The sequence below is a fragment of the Biomphalaria glabrata genome, chromosome 1 (assembly GCF_947242115.1).
Source record: "Biomphalaria glabrata chromosome 1, xgBioGlab47.1, whole genome shotgun sequence".
Taxonomy (NCBI): Eukaryota; Metazoa; Mollusca; class Gastropoda; family Planorbidae; genus Biomphalaria; species Biomphalaria glabrata.
The window spans coordinates 17223755-17235515 of record NC_074711.1 but is presented as its reverse complement, the minus strand read 5'-3'; the positions used below and the strand labels follow the sequence as shown (position 1 = coordinate 17235515).

The window sequence follows — 11761 nt, the reverse complement described above, 5'->3', positions numbered from 1 at the left end:
ATGTACCAGCAACTTAACTGCGATGTACCAGCAACTGAACTGCGATGTACCAGCAACTGAACTGCGATGTACCAGCAACTGAACTGCGATGTACTTAACTGCGATGCACCAGCAACTGAACTGCGATGTACCAGCAACTGAACTGCGATTCACCAGCAACTTAACTGCGATGCACCAGCAACTGAACTGCGATGCACCAGCTAATGAACTGCGATGTACCAGCAACTTAACTGCGATGCACCAGCAACTTAACTGCGATGCACCAGCAACTGAACTGCGATGCCCCAGCAACTGAACTGCGCTGCACCAGCTAATGAACTGCGCTGCACCAGTAGGCTAGTATGCACCAGCAACTGAACTGCGCTGCACCAGTAGGCTAGTATGCACCAGCAACTGAACTGCGCTGCACCAGTAGGCTAGTATGCACCAGCAACTGAACTGCGCTGCACCAGCTAATGCGCTGCACCAGCAACTGAACTGCGCTGCACCAGCTAATGCGCTGCACCAGCAACTGAACTGCGCTGCACCAGTAGGCTAGTATGCACCAGCAACTGAACTGCGCTGCACCAGTAGGCTAGTATGCACCAGCAACTGAACTGCGCTGCACCAGCTAATGCGCTGCACCAGCAACTGAACTGCGCTGCACCAGTAGGCTAGTATTGCACCAGCAACTGAACTGCGCTGCACCAGCAACTGAACTGCGCTGCACCAGCAACTGAACTGCTATGTACACGTTCTGTACCAGCAACTGAACTTCACCAGTTCTGTACCAGCAAATGAGGATTCTAAAGCCCATTCATGCACGTCAGTATACATGTGCTGAGGAATACTTCTTTCTCATCACGTTTCTTTGCATTTGCCTAGTTAGTTTTATGCTAGTACGTTGATCCACTGCAAGGTCTCGTGAACCTCTTGTTTTTTCATTTCTATTATTAAGTTACGCTTTCGTTATAGTAAAAAGGATTAATTTATCGAAATCTGTAATTTTAACAATGAATTTCTACTGCTTGTGACTGTGTGACAAAAGATTTTATTAAAATTTCAGAAAGATCACTTCATTAATTATTACATTAATTCAATTTTTTTTCTTACTTGTAAAGCCCAGTGTTAAATCTACCAGTCTGTGCTGGTCGTAACTCGATTGCTTTTCTTTAAAGACAGCAGATTAACTTTATTGCAGCACGAAGGAGACAAAAGCACTTTTCATTATATTTTGTTTTCTTTTCAATTTATTCGTGTTTTTTTTTATTTTGAAACACCATTTAAATGTACAATTCCTTTGATTCAAACTTAATGTTATTATGTAGCTAAATATAATATATCAAAAAAATAAAAAAATTTCTAAAAAATTAACTAGTCCTGGCAACATTTGTACTGTACATCTTACAACAAGGTTAGTGTTCACATGGGTTTTAATAAAAGATCTTCGAAGTGAAAGCTACAATCAATGAAAGACATAGACATACTTTCTATTCTCTTCTAAAATGTAGAAAAAAAATTGTTATCAATAGATCAACTAAATTCAAAGTTGTCAAAATTTACCCAAACATTCTGAAGAACTAAATTTATTTATATAAATAAATACAATGATTAAAAAAAAAAAAAGAAATAACAATTTATCAATTAGAAATGTGTTTATAAATTGGCCTATAACAGAAAGATAAATTTTTCTTCTTCTTCAAACATTGCTTGGTGCAGCAGGCTCTTCTAAAGGAATAACTTTAATTTTATTAATTTTCGCCAACACATTTGCTTCCTGAGCCTTAATTTTGTTATCCAAACTGGTCTGTGAAAGGAAAATTAAGTTTAAGTGCATCAATATAATTAACCCTAAATATCTGGATAATGTAATTCTGACAAAGATGCAACTGACAAAGGAAGCTGTCAGCTGTCAGAGAAAGTTTAAGCAAAAACTAAACCAGAGTGACTAGTAAATCAAAGTTACAACTTTTAGCCAAAACAGAATAATCAAACAAAAGCCTGAAAGGCAAAGTTTGTTTAATCATTAGTTTTACATGCTTCGAATGTTTATTCAAAATTAAAGATTAGTATATCCTAGCCCAAACTTTCCACAGGATGGTGGGGAATGGTGGCAGGCTGGGTTCAGCCTAGAAAAGCAACTTTTATTTTCATACTCAATGTTTACACCAAGAGTAGTAAGAAAGAGTTCTCTCTTCCTATTCTGCTTTAAAAATTCTTAGCTCAGTTTTAAAATGTATTTAAAAACAAAACATATTGTGTCAAGTACCTGCAAATTTTGTATAACTTCAGTGGTAACTTCTTGAATAATAGTTTTAACATCCTCCAGAGTGAGTTTTGCAAATAAATCCTCAACATCTTCAGGTAAACTGACATCAAACAGCAAGGAGCTCGATGTCACTGAATCTTCTACTTTGTCCTGATTGGTAAAATATTGAATGTGTTACTTATTAACTGAAATCTTTTGATTTATTGTTGGCATGATCTCTAATCTTCATGTTTCTCTTCAGTTTATTCTGGTGTAAAGCATGTTGTTTTAAGTGTAGCACATTGATATGTAGCATGTTGCTTTAAGTGTAGCCCATTGATAAATAAAATGTTGTTTTAATTGTAGCTCATTGTTAAGTAGTTTGTTGTTTTGGGTGCATCTAATTGTTTTAAGTATAAAATAATATTTGTCAGTATATTGCTTTAGGTTTGACACATAGTTTCAAATGTCTAAAAAAAAAATATTATTGCACTTGAAGGCTGTAAAGCAAAGCTTTGTTTTCAACTCACAATATATTCAAACTAAATAGTTAAAAGTGAATTGCACAAGAGGAAACAAATATTAATCATAATGTTGTTGTATGTAAGATAGTTTTCAAATCTTTTGTTGCAATTCATGCAAATTAAAGTTTGAAACAAAAAATTTAATTTCCATAAAATCTCTCAGTGATTACTGTCAATAGACGAAGTCAGAACAAGAAACACTGGAGCTAAACATTTTGCAAGTATTCACTAAATAAGTTTGAGAATGCCATTGCTTAGTACTGAAGTACTAAGTACTGAATGAAAAAAGAGGTTTCAAAAAAATAATGTCTCTCTTGTCAACTCTGTATAGATTTCTAATTAGAAAATGTTTTCTCAATTAAATACTACTTTAATAAGCAATATTTTATGAGTTACTATTAAACTTTTTTTGACTCACTGATGATGATGAAAGGGGTAATACTAAATAATCTTTGTAAACACTTTCAGACAGTGCTTCATCCAAAGGGGGTGGGTAAGGTGTTTTGGCTGGTAATGGGACTTCCAAAGTCAGCTGAAAACAAACAATAATGACAAAAAAATTATATATCTATATATATAAATCTCTACATGGTTCAAGAGTTTGAACACCACGTAAAGGAAAGATCACTCTTTTATTTCTAAAAGTCGTACTAGAATTACCTTACAAAAAAAAAAGGGGGGGGGGGGGAAAGATCAAGTTTTATTCACCCGTCACAAAATAGCAGGGCTGGACTTAACCCTTGTGACCAAGAAGTCATGGAAAGATCACTCTTTTATTTATTTCTACCCCACAAATTTGTAGCGACGAAAAAAAAAGGGGGGGGGGGGTAGAAAACAAGTAATCTACTCTGTATTCACCCATCACTAAATAGCAGGGCCGGTCTCAACCGTTGTGGGACCCTATGCGAAATAGATTTCGCGGGGCCAAGTTTGGGTAGGGGTACGGATAATACGTGAAAATTAAGAGTTTGTATTAGAAAATAAATTTGTCTTTGCATTTTATTCCTTCTTTACTACATACAGAACTACTTTACGAGCCTTGCGTGTAGCGAAGTCATATAGTATATCATAAAAAATCTATTTCCTACATAGATCACGCTCAATAGCAAGAATTACCAAATGTTTCAATCTATCTATGAGAATTGTTGACCTCAAGTAAATCTTCAATAGTTTGAGGTGCGAGAAGCTTCTTTCAACAGATTACACAATAACGTGTAATGCATCATGCTGTTTTTATTTATCACGCTTAGGATTGCGTTTTTCATATTGAATGACACCCCAAAATGACAATTTTTGTCTATATATTTCAGGAGATTTGTATGAGTTTTCAAAAGATTTTTAATAATTTCCATGACTTTTTCGTATATTTTGCAATTTAGTAGATTTCCAGGAGCTCCTGGTAAATCAGGCGGCCGCGGGAAATCTGTTATAAGCTATAAAATAGTTTAATTTAATAATTTACACCTAGAATTAGTGCAGGTCTTATGAAAGTGTGGGGCCCACTGCGGTGGCATAGGTTGCAGTGGCATATGGCTGGCCATGCAAAATAGCGGCGCATGCTACGCCACCTGTCGACTAGTATTATAGTCGACTTTTTGTGAATAGTAAATGTATTTAGTTTAGTGGTAACTTCCATTGATTTAAATACATTTTCACCATGTGGTAAATATTGTAAGCCACAGCTATCTATTTAAATATATCCAAAGACTGACAAAATTACTATCTCAAATCAAAAAAGTTAACGAAAATTGTGATAAAGCATACATAGTAAGCATACATTTAGAATGCAAAATAATTAATTGATCAGAAATTTTTTAAAATGCATATAAACTGAAAAAAAACATCATGCTGGTGCTAGGACTATGAGTATGGCTTAAAAGGAGAAATGAAAGAAAAAAATACAAATCTAATTAACATTGGATTGACAAAGAGAGCTAGCAGAAACTTTGCCCAAACTGTCAGAAAAAAAAATAGCTTACTAATGAATGTCAATGGCCCAATGTGTCTAACAAGAAAATATAATAAACAATTAGTGTCATATTATGAATAGAAACTGACTATAGTGATAGCAGAAACTGAAAGTGACCAAAATGTGGGTGGTACCAATATTAGGAGATGGCAAAAGTAATTAAAAAAAAATAAATAAAAGTCAAAAGTAACAAAACTGACTAAACATATCTTTAGACATAATATTATATTGCCAAAAAAATTATATCAATGGGAAGCGTGGTCGAGAGGCTAAGTGCGCTTCAACTCGGCTTGTCTTGGCTACCTAGAAGGGGGCTCGAGGTTCAACACCCGACTCAGGCAGAGTTGCGTTTACTGAGCGCCTAAAGGCAGCACGCAAAACCAACTCCTAGATACCCCCCCCCCCCCCACTGGTCCACAAATGAGATTGGACCAAAGTGCTCTGAGCATGCTATAAGCATGAAAGTAGCGCTATATAAAAGCTATAATAATAATAATTCCTTCACATTGGCAATCCAAGTTTGTTTGTTGTTGTTTTTTATCTTGTTTTTTTTTTGTTAATTTATTTATTTATTTTTTATTACTGTATATTATCTTATCTTATCTTATATCTTATATAATACAGACGTTACTTCAAAAAAGAAGATGATTACGTCCTACGCGTCATGCATTTAGTCATGCATATTAACCAATGACTTAAATTCTGCCAAGTCACTGGTTTTCCTGGCTAGCTCAGGCAACCCATTCCATGCTCTAATAGCACTAGGGAAGAAGGAGTATTTGTACAAATTTGTCCTAGCATATGGGACGAGGAATGTGCCTTTATCTTTGTGTCTTTCAGAGTATTTTATTAAATTTTGTTTTTGTATTTGAAGATTATGGTTCAGTGTTTTATGTATTATTGCTACTTTACTTTTGAGCCTTCTGTCCTGAAGGCTTTCTAAATTTAGTGATTTTACTAAAGGTGTTACTCTAGTCAAATGTGAATATTCGTTTGTTATGAATCGCACTGCTCTATTTTGTGTCTGTTCTACTGTAAAAAGAAATGTTTCCTAAAGTGTATCTTTTGACAAAAATGTGAAACAAAATGTCTAAGGGCTCCATTGTTGGTTTTAAAAAGAAGTCAGTACATAAATAAAAAGTTGTACCCTTACATTGCAGCTCATAATTTCTTCCATCTGTGGTTTTGTGAACAAGAAATCGTACAATTTAAAATGCTGAAATATGCTGCGAAAAAGAAAAACATGATTTTAAAAAATACTTAAAATAATTTTTATCTCTTAATGTTAAATACAATATAAAATGAGTGTACAATTACTATTGTATAATATAGAAGTTTTTTTTATGAAACAGGTTGGATTGTTTATTATACCTTGACTGTAAATAGTCAGTTATATGTTTGGCTTGCTCTATATTAAAGAAATCTAAATCACCAAGTTTGTCCTCTGTGCCTATGCCAGCAAGCTTGTGGTGATATGTTTTAAATAAATCTACCATGGAGCAATGTTCTTCTGAAAGAAATACAGAAACAGGTAGATTAAAAAAGAGAATGTGTGAAACACTAACTGAAAAGATGCCCCTACGAGTAGATACGATGATCAAATGGTGCATGTTATCTTTTCCCACCCTCATCATGGCAACCTTATGGAAATGTTAGTTCATACTATACAATTCTTTTAAGTATTGTTTAAAAAAAAAAGGTTTCTTCATATAAAAAAGGATGGATGTTGGATATTTAATTCTAAAACAAGCACAATACAAAGCTTATATTAAGTGTATCAATTAGTTTGGATCAATCATGTAATTAAATTTGTAATAGATCTAGACTAATAATAATAATTCTGTGCAAGTAAAAATATTTTTACCAATTGTTTTTGTTTAGTGCAATTTCATGCTTTTAGCTTTCTCAATATGCTATTATCCTATCACTTGTTTGGACCAGTTGGTAAGCGGTATGGGGAGAAAGAACGTAGTATCTGGGTTATCGCTTTTTAAATGTTTTTTTTAAAAAGGAGATACCTGAATTCAAACTTGTGGGCTAAAGCCTTCTATGGCTTCTCAAGCCGACGCACTAACCACTCTGCTAGCAAACAATCTGGGAACATGGAAGATTGTATAGTTATCTATTGTTTCTATTTCATGTTTGTGTTCACTAAGCCTCAGATGACAATAAAGGGAACTAATTCAGTTTATACAACAACTTCAGTCAAGTACAATTTCTTTCCCTTGCTATCGATAGGGCAGAAGATGTTGAGGTCATCTGTTTCTTTGGCCAATGGTTAATGAGCAGGGTGTCATAATGACTCTGGGGTGCCCTAAAAATCCTTGAAATTTTTGAAATTTAAAATCCCTGTCTTAACTGAGATTCCAGCTCAGGTTCAGAAGCCAAGCTCTTAATCAATCAGCCACCACACCCCATTAGTAACATACCTTGAATTTTATGCAGCAGTTGATAACATATAGAAAAGAAACCAGCAAACTGTTTCACATTGTATCCTTGTTCTTTAGCCCAGTAGGCAGCTCCAACATAATAATCTAAAATGGCTGCATCTTTCAGGTCTGTTGCAGGTTGAAGCTTAAAGAAAATTGCCAATTCACTGAAATATTTTTTTGTGTGTTAAAAAGTGTTTCCTTCTTTTGCTTCTTTTAATTTCTTTTTTAAAAATAAAGTATAGCATAATACATTTTTGTTACTCTTTTTCATATAATTAGTAGGTATAATTAGAATGATATAAGTAATATTCTGATGTTTTTCTTTCTGATTCTTTTTCTTATTTAAGCTTAGATCTACTCATTAAATATATACTTAATATAGGTTCACATGTGGCATAATACTAAAAGTACCTCTCAATTTCATTGACTGTCATCTTTATAAGTTCCTCACATTTGACTTGTGTCAAAATAAGAAATGGAAACTCCGTCTTTTTAGAATGATCATTGTCCTAAACAGAAATAAAAAAAAGTCTTTGGATTAATGTAAAAAAAAATATGTTAGTTGAAATTCAATTAAATAACCACTAGATAAATGTTAAAACTTAGAACTTACTTAGAAAAAAATGAAAAAAAAAATTAAAGAAATCATGCTACATACAAAGTCTATAACAAGGCTGTCATGAGTTTTTTGTGTCTATTACAAAACTAGCCTTTATACATTATCTACAACTTGTATTTTAATTAGAATATAAAACTGAGAAAAAAGTCAGGAATATAAAGAAAGGATGGCTGCCTGGTCATGTGGTATGCACTCTTGATTGGGGCTCAAAGCGCTCCCCCAGACCCCCCTTGCTGCTAAGGGTGGGGTGTCTACAATTTTCCAGTAACTCCAGGAAGAACCTATTCTAGGATACAATAAACGACTTCTGAAAGAATTAATGTTCAGAATTCAATAAAGATTACCGAATATGTTTATATATATATGTAGCCTATATTTAAATGTCGGAGGGAGAGAAACATCCCCCCTCCCGAAAAAAATCCTGGCTACGCCCATGATATATCATATTTTAAACAATATTTCATCTGATGATCTGTGTAGCATTTTGAGCAAATTAGAGTGTGTGCAGAATAGGAAATATTCTAACCAAAATATGACTCAGTTAATTAAGACAAAGAATCTACTAGAGTCTCGTATTGTGGTAAAAAAAAAGGGGGGGGGGAAGACTAGATTTAACACTATCCTGCTTATTTATATAACTAGGTCTAGAATCTACTTAGTGATACTCAAAACTCGATCTAGATTTAGGCCTAGATCTAGGTCTATATCATCTTATTTAATATAATACAGACGTTACTTCAAAAAAGATTATTACGTCTAGTCATGCATGTTAACCAGTGACTTAAATTCAGTCTAGTCACTAATGTAGTATTGTGCATTGGTCAACTTACAGTTATACTAAGATTTTGATTAGTAGCCAGAAAATTGAGATATCCATGGCTGATTTTCTTATCTGAGAAGCTATGTTTCCTTTCGCTCAATGGCGTGTCTTCACTATATGCCTGCGGGCTTCTGGAAGGTTTTGCTTTGCCTTTTTGCATTTTGTTTGGATCTACCACTCGTAATCTTTTACTGGCAATGAACAATACTATAAAGAAGTACTGGAAACGTTTAGAATCTAAATTGAGTTTTGTTTTGTTTTGTAGGTTGGTACGCGTAACTATGGGGGAAAAAACATAATTTTCGCAATGGAGAATATTTAAGAGAGATAACTCACCTCCGCATCTTTACCCTCTTTCAACTTTGAATGCAGCTAATTTAAAAGAAGGAGAAAAAAAAAAGAATGCTTTTAAAAAAAATCACAGATAATTTTTTTTAGATGTAAAGTTGACATACAATTTAGTGGAACATATCATCTAATAGTTTACAGTATGCAATTAATAAGCTAATTGACCTAATAATAGGATATAGCGTCGCGAAGGTAAAGCAAAATTTTTATGTCTGCGAGGACCTGACTATAACCTCCAGATTACTAATGCAGATGAAGACGTTTTGTCTCCTGGAGCATGGAGGAATACGTCTAATATATCTATATTAATATTAGGATCAGTAATAAATAATGCGCGTTTTATTTAACTTTTAAATTTAAAGAAACAGCGACGGCAGGATGGCATGTGCAAAGCACAGATGCGGTAGCCAAGAGCCATCACTGGCATAGAGGAAAGCAGTTCGCAGCGGATGGCCACTGAAAGAGACAGTTGCTGAGTGGTAAAGTCATTCGAAATCAAGAAGTCTCGGTTTCGAATCGCGATGAAGTCTGGAAATTTGGAATTTCGAATTTTTATGGCGATTCTGATTTCTCCCAACTTTAATGGGTATCTGACACTACTGGGGAAAAGTAAAAGAAGAGGGTTGTTGTGTTGGTCACATGACACCATTGTTAACGGTGGATCAGCAACAGAAACAGCTGACTTTACATAAACTGACCTATTGATCGCAAGGTCTAAAAAGGCGTAGGCCTACTTCATATATAGTTGTGTAACTGGCACCTAAACCAGTAATCTTCGGGCAGAATTTTAAGGGGCTCATTACTCGTCATTATAAGCCTTGACTGGCTACTCTGAATTGAAACCTCTGCTGCCTTGCAGCTATACCTAAACATGGGAAAGGCTTCGGAAGTCAACCTTTAGGAAAAATCAAGAGTCAGCTACCCTTATCCATTGCAGCACATAGAGCTACACCCTGGCAGAGCCTGCGACGCCTCTTTATCCCAAACTGTATCGGCACTTGCCTCTCCTTTGCATGGAGAGGGGGGGATTGCTGTGTTGGCAACATCATCCCACCAAATTTAATGCATTCCTCTTATTACAGAGATAATCCATAATCGCTTTGCGACTGAAGGAGATCATATAGTTATGTTAGTAATAAACTAACTTATGAAAGCACTAACAAGTTGCTAACTCACCTTTGTCTTTGATTTAGACATACTGATTTCTTTTGAATTTTTTTTTATGTTTCTTCTAGTTTTTTTCTTGCTGTAATTTAAAGTATAAAAAATGCAAATTTTGTTTTTAAATACTATTCAATTCATTCTACAAAAGTTTTATAGTATTGGCATTTTCTATTCTGTCAATTTAAACAAAAATTCAAGTCAGGAATATTTGATGTAGGCCTAAGATTTCGTTAAGTAAGCTTTATCAAAGAAAGAAAGAAATGAGAATACAAAGAAAGAAATGAGAATAGAAAGAAATGAGAATAGATAGCAATTAAGTTAGCAAGTAAACATTTTTTTAATAATATCGTAGCATGAACAAGTTGCGTTTTTCTCATAACGTTCAGTGCAACATCAGTAAATAATAAACTATTCCATCGATAGTCATACAAAAAAATAGCGTAAAAAATGGATCTTTAAAGGTATGATGCGGGAAATGTGCTTAAGTCATTTTGTTGGCAACGTGATAAGGTCAGAAAATGGACCACAGAAACAAAAATAACTCTAAAACTTTGCATCACTATCATTTCTTAATATCTTATAAAATAAAGTAATTGTAACAATGAAACTGCTATGGTTTGCCCTACCTTAGGCATTAGACCCACTTCGCGCTTCACTTAACTACTATATATTATAGATTCTATGCTTTATTTACATTAAGGCCTGGCCTGTGGAGTTTTGGATTCTTCACGTTTGATTTAAGTTCTAATAGTTAAAATTATAAGTATAATGAATTTATTCATCTAAAGCCCTATAAAATAATCTTTATATTAAGATTATTTTATAGGGCTTAAGATGAATAAATTCATTATTATTATTATTGTTTTAACTATCATAACTTACCAAACGTAAAGAATCTAAAAATTTACCTACCTCTTTTTCTCATCAATATATATGTTCTAAAATGTCAATGTGTGGTTGCGGCCCTTCGATTAGGCCTATACTTGATTACACACTATGATGAAACATATTCTGAATAAGCAAGACAAGCATTAGATCTACGTCATAATAACTCTTAGAAAAAAATATCAACATGCATACTCTTATTATTCCAATCCTAGGTTTAAATACGATTGATAAAGCTTTGAAAATGAACCGAGCAAAATAAAAGGGATAAACTAAAATTTTAACTTCATTACTTTTCATGTAACTATGTAAACAAAGGCAGTGGCGGTGTAGATACAAAAAATGTATGCACTAAAAATAGTCTGTCAAAAGTTTATAGCACTGTTACTCATTGTAAAAAAGTGTTTGTTGTTTAGCTGGGGGGGGAAATAGTTTCTTTAAAGTTGAAATAAAAAGAATATTTTTTTACTCTAACAATAAAAATATCGTTTCTAAATCATTAGAGAGCTAAATTGTGGGAGCTTCCTCTTTCAAATAAAAGACGTTTTTTCCAAGCCTTCTGTTTTTAAAACTGAATGAAATATTTGTTCTATTTTGTTTAGAAATTCCTTCAAAGAGAAAATAGTAAAATCTACGTCGTACACCTATCCATGTGTTAACCTAGTCCATGTCTTTCATGTTAGCTAGAGATTTAAATTCTTTACTTAGGTCACTGGTTTCCTGGTTGGTTCAGACATCTCGCTCCTCTAGGATAGGTGGAGCACTTGTATGAA

At 33.9% G+C, this 11761-nt stretch overlaps 1 protein-coding gene across 3 annotated transcripts; it reads right to left on the bottom strand.

Moving 5' to 3' along the window:
• Nucleotides 1-1200: 1200 nt before the first annotated feature.
• LOC106073458 (ciliary-associated calcium-binding coiled-coil protein 1-like) lies at nucleotides 1201-11317 on the bottom strand. 3 transcript variants are annotated; one of them, XM_013234030.2, is made up of 11 exons: nucleotides 11184-11293; nucleotides 11016-11097; nucleotides 10116-10185; nucleotides 8928-8963; nucleotides 7564-7661; nucleotides 7150-7316; nucleotides 6092-6230; nucleotides 5874-5946; nucleotides 3170-3283; nucleotides 2249-2398; nucleotides 1201-1786 (listed from the first exon to the last, which is right to left on the bottom strand). In XM_013234030.2, the coding sequence occupies exons 3-11, from the start codon at nucleotides 10134-10136 to the stop codon at nucleotides 1679-1681; spliced, it is 906 nt and encodes a 301-aa protein (XP_013089484.1). In that variant the 5' UTR covers nucleotides 10137-10185; nucleotides 11016-11097; nucleotides 11184-11293; the 3' UTR covers nucleotides 1201-1678. The 3 variants fall into 3 exon arrangements, with proteins under 3 accessions (XP_013089484.1, XP_013089493.1, XP_013089476.1); XM_013234039.2 differs by lacking the exon at nucleotides 11016-11097 and having other exon boundaries at nucleotides 11184-11317; XM_013234022.2 differs by lacking the exons at nucleotides 8928-8963; nucleotides 10116-10185; nucleotides 11016-11097; nucleotides 11184-11293 and adding an exon at nucleotides 8602-8865.
• Nucleotides 11318-11761: the final 444 nt, after the last annotated feature.

Bases quoted from the DNA above. Each gene is read 5' to 3' on its own strand.
- LOC106073458 (XM_013234022.2), bottom strand. From the start codon at position 8,751: ATGCAAAAAGGCAAAGCAAAACCTTCCAGAAGCCCGCAGGCATATAGT. The intron at 7,662-8,601 runs GTAAGTTGACCA...ATTTCTGTTTAG, and splicing joins ATCAAAATCTTAGTATAACT to GACAATGATCATTCTAAAAA. The intron at 1,787-2,248 runs GTACTTGACACA...TTCCTTTCACAG, and splicing joins AAGTTATACAAAATTTGCAG to ACCAGTTTGGATAACAAAAT.